General features: G+C 36.1%; 2 protein-coding genes across 3 annotated transcripts; one reads left to right on the forward strand and one right to left on the reverse strand.

Annotated features, from left to right (window-relative positions):
• Positions 1-16: 16 nt before the first annotated feature.
• LOC113069071 (HSPB1-associated protein 1 homolog) lies at positions 17-8,633 on the forward strand. 2 transcript variants are annotated; one of them, XM_026242045.1, is made up of 8 exons: positions 17-138; positions 495-676; positions 1,525-1,709; positions 3,117-3,253; positions 4,678-4,849; positions 6,989-7,072; positions 7,181-7,291; positions 8,119-8,633. In XM_026242045.1, exons 2-8 carry the CDS (start codon positions 496-498, stop codon positions 8,611-8,613), a joined length of 1,365 nt encoding a protein of 454 aa, XP_026097830.1. In that variant the 5' UTR covers positions 17-138; position 495; the 3' UTR covers positions 8,614-8,633. The 2 variants fall into 2 exon arrangements, with proteins under 2 accessions (XP_026097830.1, XP_026097831.1); XM_026242046.1 differs by lacking the exon at positions 17-138 and adding an exon at positions 144-174.
• Positions 8,634-10,130: 1,497 nt separating this feature from the next.
• On the reverse strand, positions 10,131-11,434 carry LOC113069070 (solute carrier family 15 member 2-like). Its single transcript, XM_026242044.1, has 3 exons — positions 11,318-11,434; positions 11,143-11,247; positions 10,131-11,061 (listed from the first exon to the last, which is right to left on the reverse strand). The coding sequence occupies exons 1-3, from the start codon at positions 11,432-11,434 to the stop codon at positions 10,855-10,857; spliced, it is 429 nt and encodes a 142-aa protein (XP_026097829.1). The 3' UTR covers positions 10,131-10,854.
• Positions 11,435-11,545: the final 111 nt, after the last annotated feature.

The raw sequence follows: 11,545 nt of genomic DNA on the forward strand, positions 1-11,545 counted from the left end.
AAACTGAAAGTCTTTGTTCTCCATGTTGGATCAACTTAGCCCTTAACTTAAACGAGACTTCGGCACTTCTGTTGAACCAACATGGCCGTTGTTTCATTTCCCGTGTGTTGAGAGAGAAAAATCAGCGGCAAGTCTCACGTGAGTTTTGTTTACTAGCTGGAAAATAGATTTTGGGTGTGTTTACATGTGTGTAGATTAAAAAATGTAAATATTTGCAGTAAATAAGAATATTATGTTTATGCAGGGGCTGCACATGCACAGACTATGTGTTTTTACATTTTAATATATCAGTTCTATTGATGGTGACACTTACTAGCTGATTTGACCTAGATATGGTTTTGACCTTGTGATTCACTTGAGTGATTGTGATGTGTTTATCTGAGTGCTTTAAACTGAATCTCCAACAGTTTATCAGAAAGATAAGATTTGTGTTTTACAAGACAAAATCCACTCATCTTAACCATCCTTATCTCATAATTTTTATGTAACGCTAGAATGGCTTCAAAACCCTTTACCCCAGGAGAGACGAGGAGGATTGTCCAGTTTCTACAGAAACCTGCTGTGTTCCTGAACATGACCACAGACTGGCCAGCATTGCACTGGACTGTGAAGCACCTGTCAACTTGCCTTACAGAGAGGCTTCGATTCCGTATTGGGAAAAGGACTGAGGATGTGGGTAAGCCACAAACATCACACAGCCTCTCATAGGTATTAACAAGATCATCAGAGTATAGAAACTCCATTTGCCCAGAACATAATAATAAAAAAAATAAACAAATTATCAGGCCTTTTATTTTTAAATTGAACTGAAAATGTGTTAAGGTGTTACTGACAGGAATAAAGTAAGCATGGTAAAATTTGTGTTACAGTGTAACAGAAACAAAATGTGAAACAAGTTTCTGTGGGGGTGTGCATACTTTCTGAAGGTGGTGTACTGAATGGAAGCATATATATATTTTTTAGAATGCTTTGAGTAACCGTTCCCCAAGAGTGTCAACAGAAAAATAGTAATTTCTGATAATATATGCCCTCCATCACAATATGTAAGTTTCCTTTGAAGCCAATTTTATTTTGAAGTTAATTGGTGACACATTTACAGCAAATGAAACAGTGTGACGGGAATAATTGCTAGATGTGTGAAGTGGTAATAGTAAGCCTTACAGAAACCTTTGCTACCAGTGGAGGCTTTGCCGATTCAGGTTCCTTGGCACTTCTGGCAAATAGTTATGGCGAACCAGTCCATCATAACTGTTAGACTTTTTACTGAAGTGAAATGCAAATATGGGAAGTGAGAATGTAAATGTCAAGCAGTGAAAACTGCACTTCTAAATTTTCAACAACATAATTCAGTAATAGTTAAAAAGCTTAAATATGGTGATTTAGTAAATATGAAAAATAAACCATTTCTATACTCAAGTAACCTCTACAAAATGTGCCTTTTCAAGTGTCCATTTAGAATAAACCCTCTTGGAATAATCTATTCATTAATTACTTTTTGCTTTTGTTTCACTTTGTTTGCACCAGCTCCTCTTTTCGAAACAGAGTGTTTCTACATTGAAGCAACCATTAAAGAGTTTCTGTCCTGGACTGCCAATGAAGATCAATCTCTTGTTGGGCCATTTTCTGACTATCACTGCAAAGAATTCTGGGCTTATGCTGATTACAAGTACATTGCCCAGCTTTTTCAGGATAAACCTGCCATGTTTCAGGTAAAGTGTGCCAATTCCCTTCCATTACTTTAAAGAAATATTTCATATTTGTATTTTTCTAATAGGTTTTATTATCATTAAGCAATATGTTTTTTTTTTATATGTGCAATATTTGTCATAAATAATCTAGGATGTGCTGTGGCAAAATATAGAGTTGAATAAATTAAAGGATGGAATATATATTTAAATTAGTGCTGTCAAACAATTAATCGTGATGAATCGCATCCAAAAAATAAAAAAAAATGTTTACATATTATATGTACTATATGTGTAATGTGTTTGTTTATAATGTATATATAAATAAACACACTTTCAGTATATATTTTGAAAATATTTACGTGTATAATATACATTTACATATATATTTATATACCATATAAATATATGTAATATATAAACATAACATATTTTTCTTAAATATATACATGAATGTGTTCGTTTTTATAAATACATAATAAATATATACAGTACACACTCATATATCATGTAAACAAAAGCTTTTATTTTGGATGCGATTAATCGTGATTAATTTAAATATATATTCTTAGAATTGATCAAGCTCTATATTTTGCCACTGCACATTCTAGAGTTTTTATGACTGTTAAAATAAAACTAAATGGCCAAGACACTACTCTTTTCATTTTCTCCCACCATCAATCATGCTCTCAGACCTCATCAAGCACCACATTAACCCAGTTGCCTTTTTCCGCATGCCAGTTATGCTTGACAGCGACCAATTTTTCATGAAGTGGCGCTCTAAAGCACACGGGGCACGTCAATGACATGAGCTTTGATCAATAAACACAGTCGAGTATTCATCAGTATGTATTGCCTTGTCTTCCGAGGATGCTTACCTTTATTTTATGAGTGCTCTGGAACTGTTTATTAGCCTGCAATTGTTACAACATCTCATGAAAATTTATCACAGTACTAGGAATAACAGATATGAAGAGCAGTTAATCAATTCTTGCTCTCATTATTTCACTAAAACATATCCTGTGGCACATCATTGTCATTCTGTGGACATTTAATGATATTTTGTGCCAATTTATTTTGTTTTGTTTCGTCCCAGCCAAGGGAACAATAAGCTAATGTTCATTTCTAGCTTTCAGTTTTTGTAAATCATAATAAATGCTTATGAGGTGCCAATATTCTCCCTGCCAGCCAGGGCATCGAGAGCAGACAAGGGCCTCTCTTAAATGATGAATAGGGCAGGTTGAACATTGCTGAGGGCTTGATTACATACCATCTCATTTACAGTCCCCTGGACATGGTAATGGTTTCATTATCTACCTTCAAGGGCAGCAATTCTGAGTGGTTCTTGCTTGTAATATTGAAAAGAATTGACATCAGTAGGCAATCAAACAGTTTTCTGTTCTTTGGAACCACAAATATTTCTAACTGCAGGATGTGGTGTGGTCCGACTTTGGCTTTTCTGGTCGAGATGGACGAGACAGCACACTTTGGATTGGGACGCAGGGTGCTAACACTCCTTGTCACCTTGACTCTTATGGATGCAATCTTGTCTTCCAGATCCAAGGCAGGTAAGAACAAGGTTAAGATAAGGTTTACACAAGTTTTGAGGCATAAACTCCACTAAAAAGTGACAAACAGCCCAGAGGTATTCACAATTATTACATTGGCTAACATTATTCCATTTCAGTGTCATTTTAGTACCATTTATGTATTTTTATCGTATTTATTAATATTTTGAATTAGCTTTTGTTTTCATAAAGGTTTCAGTTTAATTTAGCTTTGGTTTTAGTAGTTTATGTGCTTTTATCATGTTTATTAAGTTTTTTGATATTTCTATTTAGTTTTAGTAATTTTATTACTTAGTAATTTCCTTAAATGACTTCAACTTTAACAGGCAAGATAGAGTTAAAATGTTTTCATGTAAAATTAGTATTTTGTTATTGCATTTATCCATACTTTCAGTTGGTTTTTATTTGATGTTTTCAGTTTTCATTAAATTTTTAGTCAAAGCTTTAGTCTTTTTATGTGCTTCTGTCATTTCTGTTTAGCTTTAATTTTAGTTTTGTATTACTTTAACTTAAACTTTTTAATGTAAAACTTTTTCATTTATTTACATAACTTTTAAAAAACAAAATAAGTTTTTAATTTTAGCTTATTTTAGTTAAGACATCTCACCCACCCATGTTGTGTAAAAGACACAAAGAAAATGTTAGATTTAGGCTTTTTTTTTGTTAGATGATGTTAGAAACAAAATGCCCTCATAAATGCCCCTGAAAATCAATTTCAGGGCATGAATGTCACTATTTAAGAAATGAGAACCCACAACTCTGCTATTTTATTGTATTTATGTGTGCCAGTAGGAACTCTTGACTAGATGAAACTAGTTTTTGATGACCGGCTGTCAATAAACCCCTAAACAAGATAAGCCCAGGGCAAAACTGCCAATTTGGCTTATTCTATGAACATGGTTTAGATCGGCACCATGTGATTCCTTCAAATATTTGACAAGAGCTCTATCTCGTCTTATGTTAGGGCTCCTGATCCAATCCTGAGCTATTGAAAGAAAGCTATTTTTCCTCTGCATTCAAAAGAGTGAATGAGAAAGGGAGAGTGCAGTGATGTGAACAGCTATTGAGATTTTGTTATTTGCTCCAATGAGAGAAGCAGAACCTGACAATGAAGCACCTTCTCCTCCATCTTATCTCTCTCTGGAGCTTGACTTGTCTCTGTAATTGCTTATTTGGACTCCTCGTGTTAAGATAGCCTGCCACTGAAATCATGTTATGGTATAATATCTCCTGCGAGAAGCTCCATGATTCCCATTAATCTCAATGGCAGTTGCTTGGTTGGCACTTTAAGTAAATACAAAAACTGCATGCCTAAAGTGCTTTTTACAAGCTACCAAAAAAACTTTACCACTGAAAAAATATATATATTTGTGACTGATATATTTATTTGGCACTGTATTTCAATAAAGTCATTCATTTTCCAGAAAACGCTGGCATCTCTTTCCTCCTGATGACTCACACTGTCTCTACCCAACACGTATACCATACGAGGAGTCCAGCGTGTTCAGCCAGGTCAGTGTCGTCCAGCCAGACCTGAAGAAGTTCCCAGCGTTCAGAAGAGCTCGAGTCCACACCGTCACTCTGCAGCCTGGTCAGGTAGGCCAATCTGACATTTTTTAATACACTTCCTGTCAATAGTTTTGGACGCACCTACTAATTTGGTGTATCTGGTGCATCCCGGGATGACATCTTAAAAATTACAAAAACGCAAAACAAAATATCTAAAACTAAAATCAAAATGAAAACCTACCATAATAGTATTTTAGAAATACTAAAATAACAGTGGGATTACCTAAAATTAGTTTATTTAAATTAAAAAATTAAATTTCTGCATTTAGCAGACGCTTTTATTCAAAGCGACTTACATTGCATTCAGGCTAACAATTTTTCCTTACATGTGTTGCCAGTGATTCGAACCCCCAACCTTACGCTTGCTAACACAATGCTCTACCACTTGAGCTACAGGAACACCAAGTTATTTTTAATTATATGCATTATTTTATGACAATATAAATCCAACATAAGGAAAACAGTGCACCAAGCACTTCTAGAATATTTACCATTATTGCACTACACTGTGTATACAGCTCTCGGTTATATTATTTTTGTACAGTCATATGAAACTAATATTATTTATGTATCTTTGGTCATTTAATCATTCATGCCTCTGATTTAGAAAATCTATCTGTAATTTTCTCTTTTGAATAAAGTACTACATTCACTGAATGCTCACTTTAACTTTTTGCCTCCATGTCAGTCTGTTCACTGGCTAATTTTGCCCTGTTCTAGAATAGTATAAAATAACACAAATGGGAAGTATTTTTATCCTAAATATAATAGGCAGAAAAATAAGTATTAAAGAAGTTTCCTTTACAATTCCCTTCAAATCACCCATAGCAAAATTATAATTTTTTATTAATAAAGTATTATAATAATTATCATTTTTTAATATAACATTAGATGTGTTATTATTTAATTATTTAATTAAAATGATCTAATTTAATTGATCACAATTGCCCACAAAGCTCATCTCAGATGTGTAGTCACAAGTTGTTTGAATCATTACAAATGATTTGTCCATAATTAACTGTAGAGTGAGGTCATTGATGGTACGCTTCCAAAACATTTCATATAACATTCCATGAGTGTCTGTTTGGATCCTGTATCACAACAATCGGTCTCCTGTGTGTGAGTTTTAGCGGCTCGTAGATGAATCGTGTAGCTGTGTGTGTTTTGTAGCACATCCCCCTCCTTCAGATTCCAGCAGCGTGTGTGAAACCTCTCTGATCAAGCTCTTTGAGAGGCGAGACGGTGGAAAGGCAATTAGCGGCGGTCCAACACAGCGAGCGTACTCTCCGGGAGCACTCACACTTTTCCCAGCATACTAATGAAGACGAGAGACACAGACTTCCATTCTCTGAGAGAGCTAACACTGCTCCACTGCTCTCACTGCAAATACAGGGGGAAAATATCACCAGAAGAACTTTTGTATTTGCTATGTACCTTGAGTTCTGGATTGCTAGCGGTAAAGAATGGTTTTAACCCTCTGGTGTATGTGTGGAAGAACCATACTAGTAAATACTTTCTAACTAATTAACCCTCTCTGATTTCCTTCTTTAAATATAACAACAATACATTCACTGAGTGCTCACTTTAAAGGATGTTTCCATGTCAGTCCATGAGCACTTAACTCTGTCTGCATCATCTTGACCATGGATTGGTTCCTGACTTTTGGCTACATTTGTTTACTGCTTTGTTATTATTATTGTAGAGACTTTGCTTAGATTAAAAACCTCTGTATGTGGAAATCGATTGACACCATCTAGTTTCATAAATATTGCTAGGATATAGATTTTGATTATGATCCAAATGATGTGATGTTATAGAGCACAGCTGCCACCTGGTGGTACATGCAATTACAGTATGCACATCTTCGGATCATTCTGAAATCATTATGGAGAACATAATCATGAGGTTTTACAGTTTTTGTAGTTCATGCAGCTTGAGTGCTGCTGTCGCAACAAAAGAGGAACAAAGTACTAGCATCTGACATTTAAGTCGATAATTGAACTTTTTACTGATAAACCGAAAATTCATTTTCTAAGCGGTCACTATAGTGCACCCCTACTGTACATTCACTCTATATAAGAGTGCACAGCAGGTCATTTTTTGAAGTGCTGTTAATATCTTACATAATATCTGGAGTTTTGACTGACTGCTGTTATCTTTCATCAGGTTCTTTTTGTCCCCAGACATTGGTGGCACTATGTGGAGTCAGTGGATCCAGTGACTGTCAGTGTGAACTCCTGGATTGAGATGGTAAAACACTTTATGGCTCTGCTGGATTATTTCTTAGGAAATATCACTGCTTTTTTCATCAAAATGAGATTCTGAAATCATCAGGCTGCATTTCTCGTTGTGCCGTAGGACATGGATGATGAAGCCAGAGTAGGAGAAGCTCTCACTAAGACGATTGTGTGTGCCCTAAAGGGTGCCCCCAGTTTAGACAACAATGACCGCTGGCTCAATCCTACTGAGGTATTCACTCCAGCACATAAAGACACAGATACAAAAGATTTCTATTTAAATGAATCCTGTTCACTTTATATTCCTGAAAAACAATTATCAGTTTCCACAAACATTTTAAGCACTAAGAAATGTTCCTAGAGCTGCATATACTACTGCTGAAATTCAGCTTTGCAATTACAGAATAAGTTGAATTTTAAAATAAAATAAAATTTAAAATAAAATATACACAATATTTCACAATATTATAACTTTTTTTATAAAAATAAATAAAAAAGAATTGTGAATGGCAGTGTACATTTTTGGTTTTACTCACCAGGTTTTTGTAGCTTTATGCCCATTGAAAAATCAGTTTTTTAAAAGTATACATATTCCTATAGGTCTGAACTCATAAAAAGTGAATTTATAATACTGTAAGTGATGACAGACACATGAAAATATCTTTAGTTTAGTATATACACACACACATTTTATACTGAGGAATAATAACATTTTAGGACAATGTGCAGTGTGACTCAGATCAGTGCCATGTTTTCCAATAATTTACTTATCTATTATTAGTTTTTTACATGAATAGCATATAGGAATATTTATTTAATGAATGAAGATATCATATTTACTTAACACCATGTCATTTTAAACCCATTTGCTGTTTCATGACAAAAATCTCTGCAAACGGTGATACCATTTGTGCATTTCAGGTCTTCTGAAGCAGTACGAATGAGAGTTTTTCTTTGTATGAGAAACACGTTGAAATGCCAAAAATGACAGAATTTTAATGTCTGTGTGAAACTGTTAACTGTACAGTACAGCGTGTCATCTTGATTGTTGTTTCTTAGGATGGGGTTTCTTCACATGATGAAAACATGCGGTATTTGAACCTAGCAGTAAAGGCTTGTATGGAAAAGAGGAGAGATGATAATACTGAAGGCACGGCCTCACTTGCAGAGCTGGGAAAACGCGACTCCAGCGGACTGTTAAAGACTCCAACGTCTCTTTCTTTCGTGGTTCCCTTTGGACCTCATCTCATTCCTGTTAATTTGGCTCACAAACCCACATACACCTGCCCAAAGGACACATCTTGTTACAGGTACAATGAGCTGTCACGGTGCCAAAGTACATCCCAAGATGAAGATGAACCAAGAAGTGACAATGAACTTCATCAAAGATCCGGTCTGCATGCACATCAGGAAGCAGGAAGTCCAGAAACCTCAGGAGGAGGTGCTGGTTTGCACATATCGACCAATGACATGCTCCAGTTCCTGGTACACCCTGATGTCATCACTCTGGTTACAAGGCTAATCATGTGTCGACAAAGAGAACTCCACTCTTAATTTGTACTAGATGAACAGTTTTTGTAGAATAAAAGATCTCATGCTATTTCTTCAATCCATCACTCCTTTTGTACATGAGTTGTTTTTCCAGACCCAAAACAATTGATGTAAAACATAAAGACTAGATACAGTCACATTTAGCATGTATTACATTTGCATGTATTTTGTATGTATCACCTGAATGGTCATTATAACAAAGGCCCTATTTAGACAGACATACAGAAGTTGATCTTTAAGGAGGTTGGGCAAAAGTATGTTTCATAAATATACGTTTACTAAGGATTGTAAATCCCAATTGAATTGAAAAGTTTTCAATCACAACTTCTGTAACAAGTACACGGCGAATGAAAATATTATTCCGGCCAAATGAAAATGTTATTCCAGTCAAAGCGGGTGTAGAATTCTAATCCCGTGAGGGGTGTCTGTGACTGTAGTATATAATTTATAATAATATTTTTGTGCACAACGCATTTGCTTGGGAGGGTTACAATGCTGTTTCGTGCATTCTGAACAGGGCCTTTTTACACTGATAAAGAGTATTTTATCAAAAATCTTACTTCCGGGGTTCGTACAAGTTCAGGGAGTTCCAAAGAAGTGTGTTTTTGGTTGCAAGGGAAAGATAACTTTGTTCAGCTTCATAAAGAACCCCGCGTTATGTAGACAGTGGATTCAGTTTGTATTTCCAGATTAGCAATGGAGTTTCAGAAGTGTTGGTTGATGAACATTTTATAAATAAGTCCCAGTTTGATGCTGGATTTGCACATCATTTGATACTTAAAGATGAACCAGTCCCAGCTATAAAAGACCCCTGTCATGATTCAGAATGGCAGATGGTAAATAAAAGTGCATCAAATGTCTATTTTGTTGGCAGGCGGCTCTCAAGTGCCAGGTGTTTTCCTCATTTTAGCTGGGGATTTCAACCTCCGAGACTTAGAGTGTGTTCCCAAAAATACACCAACACATAGACTTTACAACACGGGGAAACAACACAGGACTTTGTTTACACCACCCAGAGAGGAGCTTACAAGGCCCCTCCCCCACCTCGGTGCCTCAGACCACATCAGTGTCATGCTAATGCCTGCATACAGAGCGCTCATTAAAGTCACCAAACTAGTTCACAAACACAAGTGTGGCCAGAAGGGTGGTCATAGGCTCTTCAAAACTGTTTTGACACCACTGACTGCAATATTTAAAAAAAAAAAAAAAAGGCTGCCACATACAATAACACCACAGACCACAGAGTACTTAGAAAACGGTCACTGCCTACAGTGTATTGATGATGTAACAGTCACAAAGACCATCACTGTCCAGGCCAACCACAAGCAGACAGACTCCTGAAGACACTGCACAGAAGACTCTTTCTGGCTGGAAGACCTCAGGCAATATGGGTCGGCAGTAACACATCCAGCTCTATTGCTTTAATAACTTGTTTAGAAACTGATTTCATCTGAATACTGCAGGACTGACAAACATTATGTACAATTGCGAACTGAAATGTGCAAATGGCATTAGACGGTGATATCATTGAAGTTTATTCACTAACATTTTGGGGTCAACTTTTTCAACTTACGACTACACATTTGATTTTTAAAGAAATTCGTACATTTATTCAGCAAAGACTAATTTATTCAGCTTGCATCAAAGAATCCCCACCAAATGTGTGTTTCCACAGAAATACTGAGCAGATAATTTCAGCATTGCTAAAAATAAGAAATGTTTCTAGAGTGCCAGCATAATGGAAGGATTTTTGAAGCATCATGTGACACTGAAGACTGGCGTAATGGCAGCTAAATCTGAAGCTTGGCCGTGGCAGGCATGATAAACTATATTTTAGAGGATACTAAAATAGAAAACAGTTATTTAAATTGTACTACTTCACAATCTCACAGTTTTTCCTGTATTTCTGATCAAATAAATACAGCCTTAGTTGAACATTAGAGACTTCAAAACCCAAAAATGTTTACATCTTAATGATTACATTTTGGAACTGCTTAAAAAAAACGGATTCTTTTTGTGAGGTATCAGGTGAAGTAAAACCATAATTCCTTCAGCGTAATACATTACTCTTAATTCAGCTGAAATATGATCCGTGAGCAGTAGAGATCAGCATCATGCCACATAAAGGCTCTGGAGCAAAATAATCTAACACGGTCGACTACAACAGTCTGATGTGAAAGAAGTTCATTGGCTTATTGGCAATTAATGGATCTGAATTGTTCATAACAAAACCCAGACATTTTGCTACATATTGGTTTGCTTCGGCATGTCAATCAAGGAAACGGCCTCATTTTTCTTCCTATCAGAACTTTCCACTTTCTCATCGTCTGTGTCCTCTTCGAAAATCTTGTCCAGCTGGTCTGGATCCACATAAGTGTAGAAATAGGCCATGATGGAGAAGATGATGCTGACAGCCACCAAAAGGCCAGCAAAAAGGAGGAACTCGGTCCACTGTAGATTCAAATCAGTTTGTCACTGAAGGATTTATGCATTAAAACCAAGGAGGTGTTTATAAGAAAGTCCAGTGTCTACCTGTTCCATCCCAGCCCCCTCTGCCACAATCAGTACAATGACATTTCCAAATGCCACAGTCATAAGCCATCCAGCCTGGAGAACAGACTTCATGCTTGCCGGTGCCTTTATACAAAAGCATAAGAATATCAAATTTATAGACAAGATTAAAGTACAAGACATTTGATGGACTTACCTGTGAGTAGGAGAACTCCAAACCAGTGATGGAGAACATGACTTCTCCAGCAGTGATGAAGACGTACTGTGGAATCTGCCAAGCGATGTGAATATTGTTGGCTTGGATATCCTCCATTTTTGAATGTCAGACCATTACTTTCCTGTGGAAATTAGCCATATGCATGTCAAGATATTGATCCATAGAGGCAGTGCCTTGAATCTACGCCTGTGCAGCCTTTGAATTTTT

This window comes from Carassius auratus, unplaced genomic scaffold (assembly GCF_003368295.1).
Source record: "Carassius auratus strain Wakin unplaced genomic scaffold, ASM336829v1 scaf_tig00000749, whole genome shotgun sequence".
NCBI classification, from domain to species: Eukaryota; Metazoa; Chordata; class Actinopteri; order Cypriniformes; family Cyprinidae; genus Carassius; species Carassius auratus.